A 13622-nucleotide genomic window follows, 5' to 3' on the forward strand; every position below is an offset into this window, starting at 1 on the left:
TCTTTTTATCAATGTTTGCTCCACAAAATGCAGCAAGTGTTCAGGAGACGTGCCAGCAGTTGCGCTCAGTCCTGATCCAGTGACTCCATTGCCAGGGAATCAACTTCCTCCAGTCAGGGCAGGTACTGGGTAGTGCTGCAGCCATTTACACTTCACAGGTCTGCTTCTTGGACCTCACAGCATGGGAAACTTGTGTAGCATTTAACAAGAAAAGCTCCCAGTCTGTTGGGGGTTAGTTGGGCACAGCATAGAGAAGCACAGGCAGGGCAGAATTCAGCACAGTGACAATAAACTCTCTTCAAAGGAGTTCTGCCTCACAAACACTGCCAGTTTATCACATACTCGAAGTCTACTCTGTCTTTTCCCATGTTGCAACTTTTGCCATGGGGAGGAAGATAAGACCATGAAAAATAGCACTTATCTTTCATTGCTCAATAGAACTCTGTAATCCAAAGTAAAGCTTCAAACATAAAAGCAACCCTCTGAAACTTCTAAGAGCCAGAACCTTCTCAAAGCCAGATTTTCACAAACATTTGCAGGCACACTACAAAGTATGAAATTATGAAATATTTACCCGGAACTGAGATGGTGTTTCCAATGTATTAAAATCTGAGGAAGAAGATATGCCATCCTCAAGGGTCTCCAAAAACACCTTCTGAAAATCCAGCATTTCTGGCAGGCTGCCGAACAAGGACTCCATCTGTGGAAAACATCAGGCCATGAAGTACAGCACTCCATGGACCTACAAGGTCTTTTGAAAACAGTGGACTAAGGAGATGAAACACACAAATAGATTGCAAAGGCTAGTAATATCTTTGTTAATACTTTTCAAACAGGTTTTATAAAAAATCCATGCAAAAAGTGAAGGTTTTTGCAGTTAATTCAGTTTTAAGCAGTTAATTCAGAAGAACAATTACTCTTTAAGAAAAGGAAGTGATGTACACACAGAGGGAAAGTCATTCCTATTGACATCTTTGTCGTTTGCTTTTTCTGTCACACTCTCAGCAATGAAAAACCCAAGTGCCAAGGTCTTAACCCATAAAAGAATGACAACGACCTTTTTTCAGATATTCCCTCACCTCATCCTGAGTAAGGAAGGTTTCTTTTTGAAGGGGCTCCAAGTATAGCTCAAAGAGGCAGCTCAAGTCCTGCAAAAAAGAGTATTTGTTCACTTTTTCTGTATCATTTGGAAACTGTTCTCTATGTGGCAACCCTGAGATAGGGGTAAGTTTGGGGAATGAACTAAAGATACAATTCTTTTTCAGTAACAAAATACCCTGCATGTTGTTAGTACTGAAGTTACTGCTAAATTAGAGTCAAACCGATTTCAGTGTAATGTTTCATCCCTTAAGGCTTTACAACTTAATTATAGCAAATTATATTTTAGCCTAGCATGAGGAAGAATTGTTACAGATTATTATTTTTAAATTAGTCTATCCATATTAACAGCATCAAATATTTTAATTATTTATGTTACATAAACTATATAAATAGCCACTTATTCAAAAATCTGTAGTAATATTCAGAGGCAAATGTAGCATTTTAAAACCCTGTAAGTTGTTATTAAAGTGTTCAGTTATGTTGTCAGGTAGGTGTGATCATGGGCTTTTTCAGTTACTTCAAAAAATTAGTGCCATTTTTGAAGACTTACTATCCCACCCAGCAGGCCTGGGGCCCACTACAGGGCTCTCCAACCCCAGGAAGAGATACACCAGAAATTCTATGTAGAAGGAATAATGAGCAGCTCCCGGAAAATACTGCAACAAGTATTGCAACCTGCCAGGATTTTTCCTGATGCAAAATTTCATGTATATCAGTGGCCTCCAAGATCATGCTTTGTTCAAGCAATTGCTCTAAAAGATACATCAGGTGGACACAAATGAGGGTCCAGCATATGGCTGTAGCACTGCAGTGGTGGATGAAGTGTTTTCTCTTCCACAAACATTATTGCAGCAAGTGCTGACATCTGTAAATAAAGGTTTTGAGATCCAGAAAAGGAGATGATGCCTTCTTGCTGTAGGTCAATGAAATTGATGTTTTCATGTTTCCTTTGGCAGCCAGTCACATGATTTTAGAGTTCATAAAAAGAAGAGAGATACATCGAACAAATTGCAGGCTTAGCAGTCAGAAGAGAAATAACTTCCATGTCAGGCTACAACCCACCGGAGTTGTGCCTTTTAACTTTCCTGGTTCAAAAATAATCATGCACTCTTTTCCACATACTCATTTGTAGGAGACTATTCTGTTTTCTTCTACCAGATTTATCTTCATCTTGAAAACTAGGGAGACATCCCCTGGAAAAAACCCTTTTGTTTGCAGGTATCTTCTCCCCACAGATGACCGCTCTCTAATACAGCTACAGTTTGACTACAACTAATGCTACTACATCAAATCCTACACCCTCAGCTACAGGAGCAAGTCTGCCAGAAACAACAGGAACAATTAGATAAGGAGACTTTGTAGGTTATGGCCCTTGTGGAAGGCGGGTTGTATAAAGATAAGATCAAAATATGCTAACACTGTCAAGAAGTCACAGTCAGCCTCAAAAACAAGTGAGCCATGTTTTTTTTTCTACCTTGACATAAGACTTCTCAGTGTCCATAAGTTCTTGGATGACTTTCCTCAGTCTATCTGCATCAGAAAGGTGGCGAGCGAGTGGTCGTGGAGGTGGATCCTGGTTGTCCTTCTGTCCTTCCATATTGCTTGCTTGGACTTCTTGGAAGTTTCGGCACAACGCACTGATCTGTTCTGCACTCTGTTAAGTGAGAAGAAACAGACAAGCGACAGTGTTTTAGAATACCAGTTGTACTACAATTATTTCTAAATTCCTCCAATTTTGCTCCTGTTCCAAATTCAGGGGCCAGAGCATGCCATTGATTTTTCTCAGATGTGTATCTTGACAGCTTTGAACATCTTTAATTTATAGCAGAACCAGATCATAGCAGTAAAAGGAATTTAAAATTGCTAGTGATTTTCCAGTGCAAATTATTTTCAGTTTTCAGATACAAGCTCATAGCATGCAAAAGATGACAGAGCACTCGGATATATCACATACTTTGATTCTTATGACACTAGCATCACACTGTTTTCCACCTCTCTTATTTTGCAACACTCACTGCATCAAAATTGAAAGAATTAGCAGATAAATATCTTATAAGCATCCAGAATAATTATTTTGTATTTCATCTTCAACCTATGTTGTGTTGTGTGTTTTGCTGTTGCTTTCTAAACATTGAGACATGAAGCTGAGGGCTCAGATTCCAATATCTGGGGGTGTCAAAAGATGGTCAGATGTTTTCTTCCCAAGGATACAACTACATATCAGGATCTTTTGCTTTCAAAAAAGGCAAATAGAAAACTAAATATTTGATATTCTTTAGAAGAATGATTAAACACAGAATAAAAAAAAAAAAACAAACAGAAAATCTTCAAACAAGGTAGGAAATGAAGATAGAACAACAACAGTAAATCTTGTAATGCAAAGATGGAAGACAAGGAGATATTTCTGACACTATGAAATAGTTATGTAATTTGCTCTTGGATGACCACAACTAACATCCAAGAGCAACTTTTGCAGGCCATATAATCTTCAATGCTTAATTTGAAATTATTTCACTGTTCTCTTTCATACATAGTGTTTCCCTGAAAGCTAAAACATCACTACCATTACCCAATTCTACATTAACAGCATTCAGTATCAACATCTTTGTACTACATGAAACAATTCTTCTTCAGTGCTTCTGTCATTCAGACACTTGCACAAACTGGACAGTTGCATAAGCTGTGACATTTATCACCTTGTATTTAGCAAGTGCATTCAAAGAGGACTACATGAAGGCCTGCCTTGCTTCATGTGTAAGTCTTTTTATAGTGATATCAGGACATGAGTGCATTTCAGAGTTGTCTTAATTTGTACTTTATTTATTCCACAAGCTGTTTCAAGTCATCCTTTTTAGGTGTCCTGATTCACCACTGATTACCTGTGTATCTTTGTTCACCAACATACTAGGCCATCAAATGAACAAATGCAAAAGTTAATCTGAAAATGAACTGAGCTATACAAAGTCTTCCAGTAAAGTGGGGGATAAATGGAGTAGCAATATTTAATCTCAACCATTCCTGCGAATAAACACCTATATGATGAAAATAAATGTTAAAATATCAGATATTTGCCATGTAGTCCATATTACACAGTAGCTTCCCAGCTCCCAGTTTTGAAAAATGCCACCACTGTAAAAAAATAAGCTACTTTCCTCACTGATATGTGCAACCATCTTCATAATCCAGTATAATGACAGCTTGCAGGACTATGAAATTTAGATACATTTAGTATTTTTAACACTTATTAGGACCCCAAAACATGCAATAGGAATTGAATGGTGTTTGTTAGAATTATAGCTCCACACTGATGGAATAAATTTAAAAATTGTAGTCAGTTTGTGACACTGAAATTAATTAGTGGCTTGCAAACAAATCCTTTAGGAAGTGGTGTGCATGGGGGGGGGTCTTTTAAAGCAGCTTCTAAACAACTGAGTGCCAAAGCACTTCACTTTTGTTTTCGTTTCTGATGTGAGAAAGGTTTGTATTTATATCAGAATGTTTCAGATTTTACACTCTCTACAGCTCAAGATGCACATGGGCAGCTTGATTTACATCAGCCTGATGACTGATCAAGGACACTGGGATCAAGGATGCAAGGCCGCCAATTGAAAGCAAGTCACAAGCATCATCATCAGGCACAGTTTTACAAGGAAGAGTTACAAGTCCTCTATTCCTCCTCAAACACCTTTGCATATAGAGCAGGCCGACATTGGGGAATGTGCTATTTCTACATCCCCTTGTGTTTTGGGGTCAGTGCTGCATCTGTCACCAAGAATCACTGTATGGGAAAGCATATGGAAATAGATGATGCTCCTCAACATAAATCCTTTTTGACCACCTAAGCAATATAATTTTGCTGTCGGAAATTGTTCTGCAATTGTTCAAAGCCCAAGGCACAGGATTACTTCTCAGGTACTGTTGACAAGCACTGATTTTTATAAGCTTTAATATGTTCCTGGATATATTTGCAAATTTGGCATTTAAAATATTGCCCTTGACCTCCCTGCTCACAGGATCTTGTCTTAAGTCATACTGCTCAGTGTCCTTCCCTTTACAAGAGGGAAGAGTCTTCCAGACTACACAATATCCAGACCTCACTCTTTGTATCCACTGTGGTATTTTCACTTGGGTTAAAGCAAGCATGAAATGCCACTTGATCACAGGACAAAAGTGTTTCACATTCACTCGTACACATTGCATAGACCACAGAAGATGAGGGAACCCATTTTGCCAGTGGAACCACTGGTTCTTGACAAGGAGCCAATATAAATGAGAACATAGCAACAAATAAATAGAGAAGCACAAAACAATTCTTCCTCCATGTTTCTACACAAAACTCTCTTACCACCCAGGTTGAGATCTCTACCCCTTTTCCCTAGTGTTCTGGACGCTACTTTGTGCCTTTAACACAAAACAATTTCCTGCTCTTTTAAACTGTTTAAAACAGATCCTTTCTAGAAAGTCTCGAATGACAACCCCTAGGACCAGCTTTTACATCTGGCATGTGTGGGCAGGAGAGGCTCAGCCTCTGTTCCCTATCTGGGATTGCCCTGCAGCTGGGATTTCCAAGCCATCTGGGCATTCTGGATGTCAAATCAAAACTTGGTGGTCCAGTGCCCTTAAGTCAAGAAGTCTCAAAAGGAACTCCCTCTTGATACTACACACATCCACTGCTATCTTGAATTAAGGAGGAAATTAACCCTGAATTTGCTCTGATCTTGACATTGCAATGGTTAATACAGGCAGATATGACTCTCAGATAAAACTGATAAATTCCTCAAGCACACAGCTGATTTTATTTGTGCAGAACCAAGACTGTTTGTACCTAGTAAATGGTAAAAAAATTATTTATGCCAACCGTTATAGTGTGCAGCTTATCAGAATAAAAACATTTAAATCAGTAAAAAAGAGAAGTCCAGATAACTGACTGCAGACAAGGCTGCAATGTAGCTGGGAACAAATAAAAGCTGAGCAGAAACTACAATGGAAGCAGCAAACTTCCTCCAAAATTCAATATTTGAGCTTATGTATGCCACTTTCAGCAACATGTACAGGAGACTACAAGCAGCTTCAGCTTACCTTTGGCATCGAACCACAGACAGATAAGGCTAAATATAAAAAAAAAATTAGACTAACAGTGCTAGAGGTGGGAAAGAAAAGGGAGTTTATGCAGGGCTTAAAGAAAAAAAAAAACCCCACAATTTTGTCCTGGTGTCTGAAATGGATTCCAGCCACAACTCTGCCCAGCAGCAGCACCATGATGTGGCCAGGACAGTGAGCACAATCCACTGCCCACTGTTCCGGCTAGTGTATGGAAAGGGTTCCTTCCTTCTTTCAGGAAGAATGAAAAAGGTTCCTTCCTTCTTTCAGGGAGAAGGAAGCTAAGGAGCACTGTGCTTACTAAACCTTATGGTTTATTGGCCATATTCAAGATTTTCCAACAAAGCTGTATAAACTGTCCTACAGATCTACCAGTCAGGGGAAGCAACCTCCTGACCAACCTCTCTTGGCCTCTTAGAAAACAAAAGGATGTGTAGAAGTAGCCTGGAGAAACATTTCTTTCATCCCTGCATGTTTGAGACTCAGATTTAAGGTTCCACATGCTTCTGCAAGGAGTATTCTCTGTGAATGTGGACTGCTCAAAGTAACCTTTGAACAGAAAGTTCCAGCCCACAGAGATGTCACCTTGATCCACAGCAGCTAGCAACCACAGTGGTGCTCACTTTGTCAGATGGAGATGCAGCATATTCTCTTTTCAATAACAGTTGTGACAAGAAATATTACAGATTATTCCCCTAAAGTGGGCAAAAATATACTCTTACAAGGATGTCTTACAGATTTTCTTTGCTCCTTGCAGACAAGCATATCATCATTTGAGGCTGTACTATCCCCGCCAGAGTAACAAAACCCCATAAAATTAATCAGTGAGAGACCAGAAGACATTAATCAGCAGTGGTTAAGAACTATCACAGTGATTTCATGGCTATCCTGTGACTTTCTACTGAATTATACTGATTGAGCATTAATGTTGCACAAGGTCAATTTGTGTTACAGGGTCTCTGCATGCTGCTGTTTACTTTACCCTCATTTGTACATATGATGTACTTTGCCAGTCTGTCAGGGTTTGTTTGAAACAGTGATGGAAAGGAATATTTTAGTAGACTTAGAAAGCTTTATACAACTTAAGAAAGACTCCTTGGTGAAGTGAAAGCCAAGCATGTCCTTTGAAGAGCGTTCAGGATTCAGTATCCTTGTGCAGGACACAGACCACATCTATGGGCTGGATCACCAATCCATTGAACTCCCTACCCTAAGAGGAAACGCTCAGAAACACCCTGCAGAAATTAGATTAGACTTGTGCCTTCCAAAAATGAACAGCTAACTTGTCAGTTCTATCTGATGGATCTATTTCCAGGAAGACTGAATGCACCAGTCAGCAGAAGAAATACAATTACATGGAATTTTAAGCAATGAACAACTAACCTGAGACACCTTAACATCCCTTGCTCTGTGCAAAAGGAAAGCTCTTGGAGATGTGCATCCCTTTTTCTTTGTGTTAGAAGGTGTTTCCAGAACAAAGGTAGCCCTGACAGTCACCATCTTTTTGTAGGTGCATCACTCTATGGACATCTCTGGCATTTCCTCAGACTGGGAAGTACTTTGTAACCAAGCAATATAAAAGGCTAGAAAGTTGAAGGCTCTAGCTTCCTTAAAGACCACAGAAAAAAGTTGCTTTATGTTAGACACCAATACAGTACCTCACTCCTCTAATTTGTTCATTGAAACTGAAAAATGCCAGCAGAGTTTTACTGAAAAATACTTTGTGGCATTTTCACCACAGAAGTCTGGATAAAAGGTGCTGCTCAGCTTTTGGCAATAGAAGCTAAACCAAAGCAGTAGCCTCAGTCATTAGTTATCTTCTGCTCCTTCTTGTTTTCCCAACTCCAAGGCCACTCAATATGAACTTGTTCCTGACTGACAATAAAATTCTAGGGGTCTGGTTTGTTTCACTCTGTCTCTTGTGTGTCTTTTAATGAAAATATTTAAAACCTTGCTACAAGAAGGGCATTTTTTTTCAGTGTCCACTCAGATCCTTCATAGAAATATGCAAAGCATAGTTAGAGTTATGTTTTAAGGAGGGAGAAGCAAATCCTCTGCACCACAGGATAAGAAGGTGCCCTGCTAGACACTACCAAATCATACAAAACGCAAGGGATTAACAAGGAACTTTTGTCTTTGAGTTAGAATCTCCCAATTTCAGAGAGATTCACATTAGCAAATCAGCCTATTAACAGAATTAGATGTCACCAACCTCATTTAGAATTATCACAAATACTATAAGAAGAGGGAGGGGCTGCTGACCCAGTAATTCTTCCCAGAGAGCACAGGGCAAGGTCTGAAAGAAGGCTGAACATACAGCTGTGTAAAACAGCCAAGGTGCAACCCACCAGATGTGGTGCCTGAGCTATTGATATTTGCATGGTGGCAAATCTTCCCTCTCACCTGCCACACAGAGAGATGCCATCTTTCTCTTTGAGCACAGAAGAACCATCAGTGGTGACTGAGGTACTTGACTGAAACTATTGTTATAGACCAAGTCATACAGTAGGGACCCGGGCCCAAGAGCCTGCATTGATCAGGTCCCCAGGACAAGCAGCAACCACTGAGTTTATAGATGCTGTGCTCAGTTTCTCTAGAATCAGTCTCTAAAGTCATCTGAGCCAACTCATACCAAAGTCAAAAGCAAAACAGAAGTGATTTCCATTGCAGGACACTAAATCCTGACTGTACAAAATGTAGAGATGAGAGCATCAGGAAAACAAAAAGAGGAACCCTGACAGCCCAGGTCACAAGAAAGAGAGTCTTATGAGGTAACATCCAAGGACATAATAAAAAATTTTCCAAACCCTGGTTTTGTAAAAAATTGTCAGTTCTTCCTACCCCTGGTCCTTATCCTGATGTTGTCAATTTTAACGCAGGAAGCTCATGTTGTTTTTCTACAACCTGTGTAACACATATATACATACATATTTGTATATATATATACACATATATACAGCCACCAGTGTAATACATATATTTTGCCAGCTTTACCTTGATTATAGATCATATATTTTCCCTCCCTATTTCCACAATACTAACTTAATTGTGAAAAAACAGAGAAACGGTTAAAACATTCAGGCTGCAGTTATTTCCAAATTTCCATGAGGAATCTTTTTAAAACCTTCCCACTTCTTGTCAAAATATGGATCTTATTTAGTCCTTTTTCTGGGAGATGCAAGAAATAACAATTTGCTTGAGCCCAGCAGCAAACAGTGCAGGCAACCAACCCACCCTTCCCTCCCCCAAACTTCAAAAACCCCAAATCTTTTCCCATGCAGAGTAGTGGTACAAACTCAGCCACCAACACCACATAGTGAGAATCCATTATTTGATTACTAATGCTGGGACAGTCATTATTTATCAGGTAGGGGCAGCTTGGATGCTTCTGCAGCCCCATCACCCCAGCCTAATTAAGCAGCACCCCCAGCTGAAGCCACGCCGCTGCAGAACTCACCACAGAGAACATCCTGTGCAGGGAGCCGTAAGCTGCTGCTGCCTGCTGCTGGGTTTTGCGAGCCAGCGCTAAACTCTTAGCTCTGGTTTTACTCCTCCTGAAGGCGGGCATTGTGGCTCGTGAATGCAAACTTTGCCAAAGGAAAGAGCCCTCGGAAGGAAGCCACAGATGTTGTGATCTCCCACAAACACACCTTCCCTCTGAGCTCAGCTGCACAACTTTCTCTTTTGTGCCGATTACCCAAAATCGGAGATGCTGACAATATCCCAGTGCAGGGAGGCTAAGCAGTGTATGAGAGTACAGACAGACCTGCCATGCCTCCCTTTATTGCTACAAATGAAGGAAAAACATGATAGACGAGAAGATTTTTTTATAAATAGCTTGATGTGGTGAGTGCAGGACAAAGTTCAGTTATGACAAGGGAAGATGGGTTTGATCTCCCCAGAAATATACCTGCCTCCCTGCCTGTGAAATTTACTGCATAAACAAAACATCAGGTGCTTTGAGAAAGTTAGCCAAATACCTAAAAATATCTAGAGGGTGCTGACTGCCCTGAAGGTCAGCATAATTTATCAATAGCACCGATGCTCTGTCAAGGGTATATACTGCTAAATGTTGAGGCATACAAATGCTCTTACAATGATAAAATGAAAAACAAATAGGCAGCTCTCTGGATGATTTCTTTATATAATTATGCTTGTCCTTTGTTTGAACTTTTTAGCCATAATTACATCAATAAAAAGAAATTTAAAATGAGCTCAGTAATAAATTCAGGCTTGAAAGTAAGAGTTCTGATGTTGACTTATTTACACAAAACCATTTGGGTCTACAGATAGATTACTCTAAGAACAATGCAGCTTTAAATAAAACATTATAGGACATGACAACACTGAACTGAAGAGATAAAAGACTGACGAGCAATTCATTAATAAAAGGAGAACTACACCAGTAGCATAATAAAACACAGCAACTTCCATGTTGTCCCTATCATGGCACTCCTACAATGCAATGAAGTTGAGCTGTAAGGCTTCATTCAACACTGCCCTTGGCAGCACCTACTGCTCCCTAGGAAACTCTTTTCCTGAACCCCAATGATACACCAAGCCTGGGTATCTATATCCTTGGTTAAGAGTGCACTGCTTCTGAGGTTTCAAGGATGTTCGCCTTCACACAAACAAGGGAATAACAAAGCTTTCTCCTTTAATTACTGCAATTAAACTTACATCCATCTCTTTCCAAATCATTAGCACAACTTGACAGCTCAGCATTTGCCAAACTGTACAGCTCAGTCACTGAGAGGCTGCCTATCAGAGGAAAAATGATGCTGGAGCCCTGAAACAACATGCTGCTGATAAGGCATGCAGAACACATCACGGCAGCAGGAAGCTCTTGCTTAGCGGATGGACTGTGCCCTTTCTTTCTCTTGGAGACGTATCAGGTTCACTGCGGGAGAAGACTCTAAACAGAAGATTGAGGAAATGGTCTTGAAGCAGCAAGAGAGGTTTTGCTTGCTCCTTAACATTTCATTTTTCAGTGGATGTACAGTCTCGTTTAAAAATCCAAATTCATAGATTACTGTGCAGCATGTACACGGCTACTGTTCTTATCCACCCTTAGTGGGTGCCTCTGCAGTAGTCCACAGATCCTAGGGATCCACAGAGCAAGTCTGAAGATAAGAAACAAAATTAAATAAATAGTTTGTGAAAATTAAAAGTTTACAGTGCTGCATATATCATTTAAAAAATAATACAGGCCAGATCACCAGATTAAGTTTAATACAGTGTATTAAGAGTATAACAATACTTTCTGGAGAGCTACTGTTCCTTTGTTTCCTATCTGCATTAGTTGTGGCACTTTCAAGCTCTGTTTTTCTAATAGATACATGTAAAAACACAGCTCATCCACTGGGACTGAGAAAAAAAAAAAAGGTTGCTAAATTTCAGGTCCAAGCAATATCGTTAATCTTGATGAAAAACAATGACAGGCCTTTTTAATTCCATATTAGGAAGTTATTCTTCCCCAGATTTGCTAATTAAGCCTGCATTATTAGCTAGCCATATGCCAGCTAAAAGATGTTACCAATTAACAGCTTTTTTTTAATGTGTATTCATTAGAAAAAAGACAATTATGTTTCAGTAATCTTTCCATCTCCTATTGAGGGACTTGGACAAATCAAAAAGGGGAACAACACAAACTAAAGCAAAGCAAATGAATGAATGCTTTTCATTTAGCCTTTCTTTTTCTCTAGAAGCACACAAGCAGCACTCAAGCACTTTTCAAAAACAAGTGAAATAATCCACCACTGTGAAATATTCTTAAGATCACTGGAAAAATGACATAGCCCTGTTGTTTGTTCCTGTGTACTTTGAATAATGAACATTCCCTTTACTGACATCTGGTTTTCATCTTTCCATTTCAGTGGCACCAGCCTTGATAGTTACCATAACAGTGACATCCTTCATAACACAGGCTTCCCTCTATTGTCCCGATATGTGTAGGTGTGCTTATCTGCCTCCAGTTCATTTCCCATCCAGCTTTTGCCCTTAATGCATGAATGTAAGAAGCTAATTTTGCTCTGTCAGTGTACACTTTGAATGAAAGGAAACAGTGGCTTGCCTGCAGGACATTCCCGAGCACTTGTGGGCTACTTTGTAACATCAGTCTGGACCACTGGTGACACAGAAGCATAATTCATGTACACAACACACATATGTAGACACACACACAGACACATATATTTAAAAGTATACATGTACTTACGTACCCTGCACTAACAGGAGCTCTGCAATGTTAGTGGTCTCTAAGCATTATAAGCTCAGGATTAATACAGCTTGTCTCCAGACCTCTACACTGATCTAGAGGGAGTCTGGTTTTTTACTTTTTATAACTGTGGGTGGATAATTTTTCTGCATATTTTCCTGTCATGCTTAATATACTAATAACATGGTTTTTAAATGCCATCAAAATGTATTTTCAAAGCATAATTGACCACAGTGAAGACACTTGCTTTAATTCCAGTGATTAAAAAATCAGTTAGCATTCCAAATGTTTAAAGTGAATTCTTGCTTTATTTTTAATTTCAAGCATATTAAATATTGTTTGTAACATTCTCACTCAAAGTGTTTTGTGCTGAATGCAAAAACTTTTTTCAAGTATTGCATTAGAAACTGTAGCAACCACTGAGACATTATCTTTGCAGTTGCACCCATGTTTAACAACACAGTTTTGCAGCATGACACTTTTGGAGGCAGTAACTCATATCTATTCTTGTTAGTAGCCAGCATTTTGCATTCCTAATGTTACAAGATGCAGTAACTCCCCTGTACAGACAAATATAGATTCTCTGAACTCTACACCAACCTCTCCCCTGGTTTTGGCAAAGCTGTGTTTAGGAACTACAGGAGAATTCCACTGTCCCAGAAGGAAATAATCACCATGTGAGAGGATGTCCATGTCTGCTCACAATATGTTAACAGGAGACAACAGACAACAAAACATGAAAATCTGGTGGAACTTCCCTATGCATCTAACTCAACTGACGCCTTACTTTTTTTTTCTTTTTTTTATCTTCTGACTCTTTGATTCTTTCATGTATCTTTTTTGTTATCTTTTATTTTGCAGAATTTGCTGCAGGTAGCAGATGTTTTTCAGTTTTGGTATTTCAGGTCAACCTTTGTCATTACATGTTCCTGACAGAGTAAAATCAAAGCTTCATTGAAGTTATGATGGTATCCAGGATGAAGTATTTATCTGAAATCCTATACTGAACCTTTGTGCAAATTTAAAGTGACTTTGTGTGCTACGGGTGACTGCTGGACACTTCACGTACCTTGGCACGCACTAAAATTGGGTTTAGATGCTTTTGCATCACAAGGAAAAAAACACATACGCTACTGTCAACACTGCAACTGAACAGTACCTTGATTTTTTTTTAAAAAAACAAACCACTAAATATTCTGCAGCT

General features: G+C 39.3%; 1 protein-coding gene across 3 annotated transcripts in view; it reads right to left on the bottom strand.

Moving 5' to 3' along the window:
• The window catches only part of TIAM2 (TIAM Rac1 associated GEF 2), a 166432-nt gene that overhangs the window by 9983 nt on the left and 142827 nt on the right, over positions 1–13622 (bottom strand). For all 3 annotated transcript variants that reach the window (XM_053972797.1, XM_053972794.1, XM_053972795.1), the window contains 3 exons: positions 2576–2755; positions 1080–1148; positions 575–700 (listed from right to left, as the gene is read on the bottom strand). In XM_053972797.1, the coding sequence (XP_053828772.1) occupies positions 575–700; positions 1080–1148; positions 2576–2755 (375 nt within the window). The remainder of the gene's footprint in view (positions 1–574; positions 701–1079; positions 1149–2575; positions 2756–13622) is intronic.

The sequence above is a fragment of the Vidua macroura genome, chromosome 3 (genome assembly GCF_024509145.1).
Source record: "Vidua macroura isolate BioBank_ID:100142 chromosome 3, ASM2450914v1, whole genome shotgun sequence".
NCBI classification, from domain to species: Eukaryota; Metazoa; Chordata; class Aves; order Passeriformes; family Viduidae; genus Vidua; species Vidua macroura.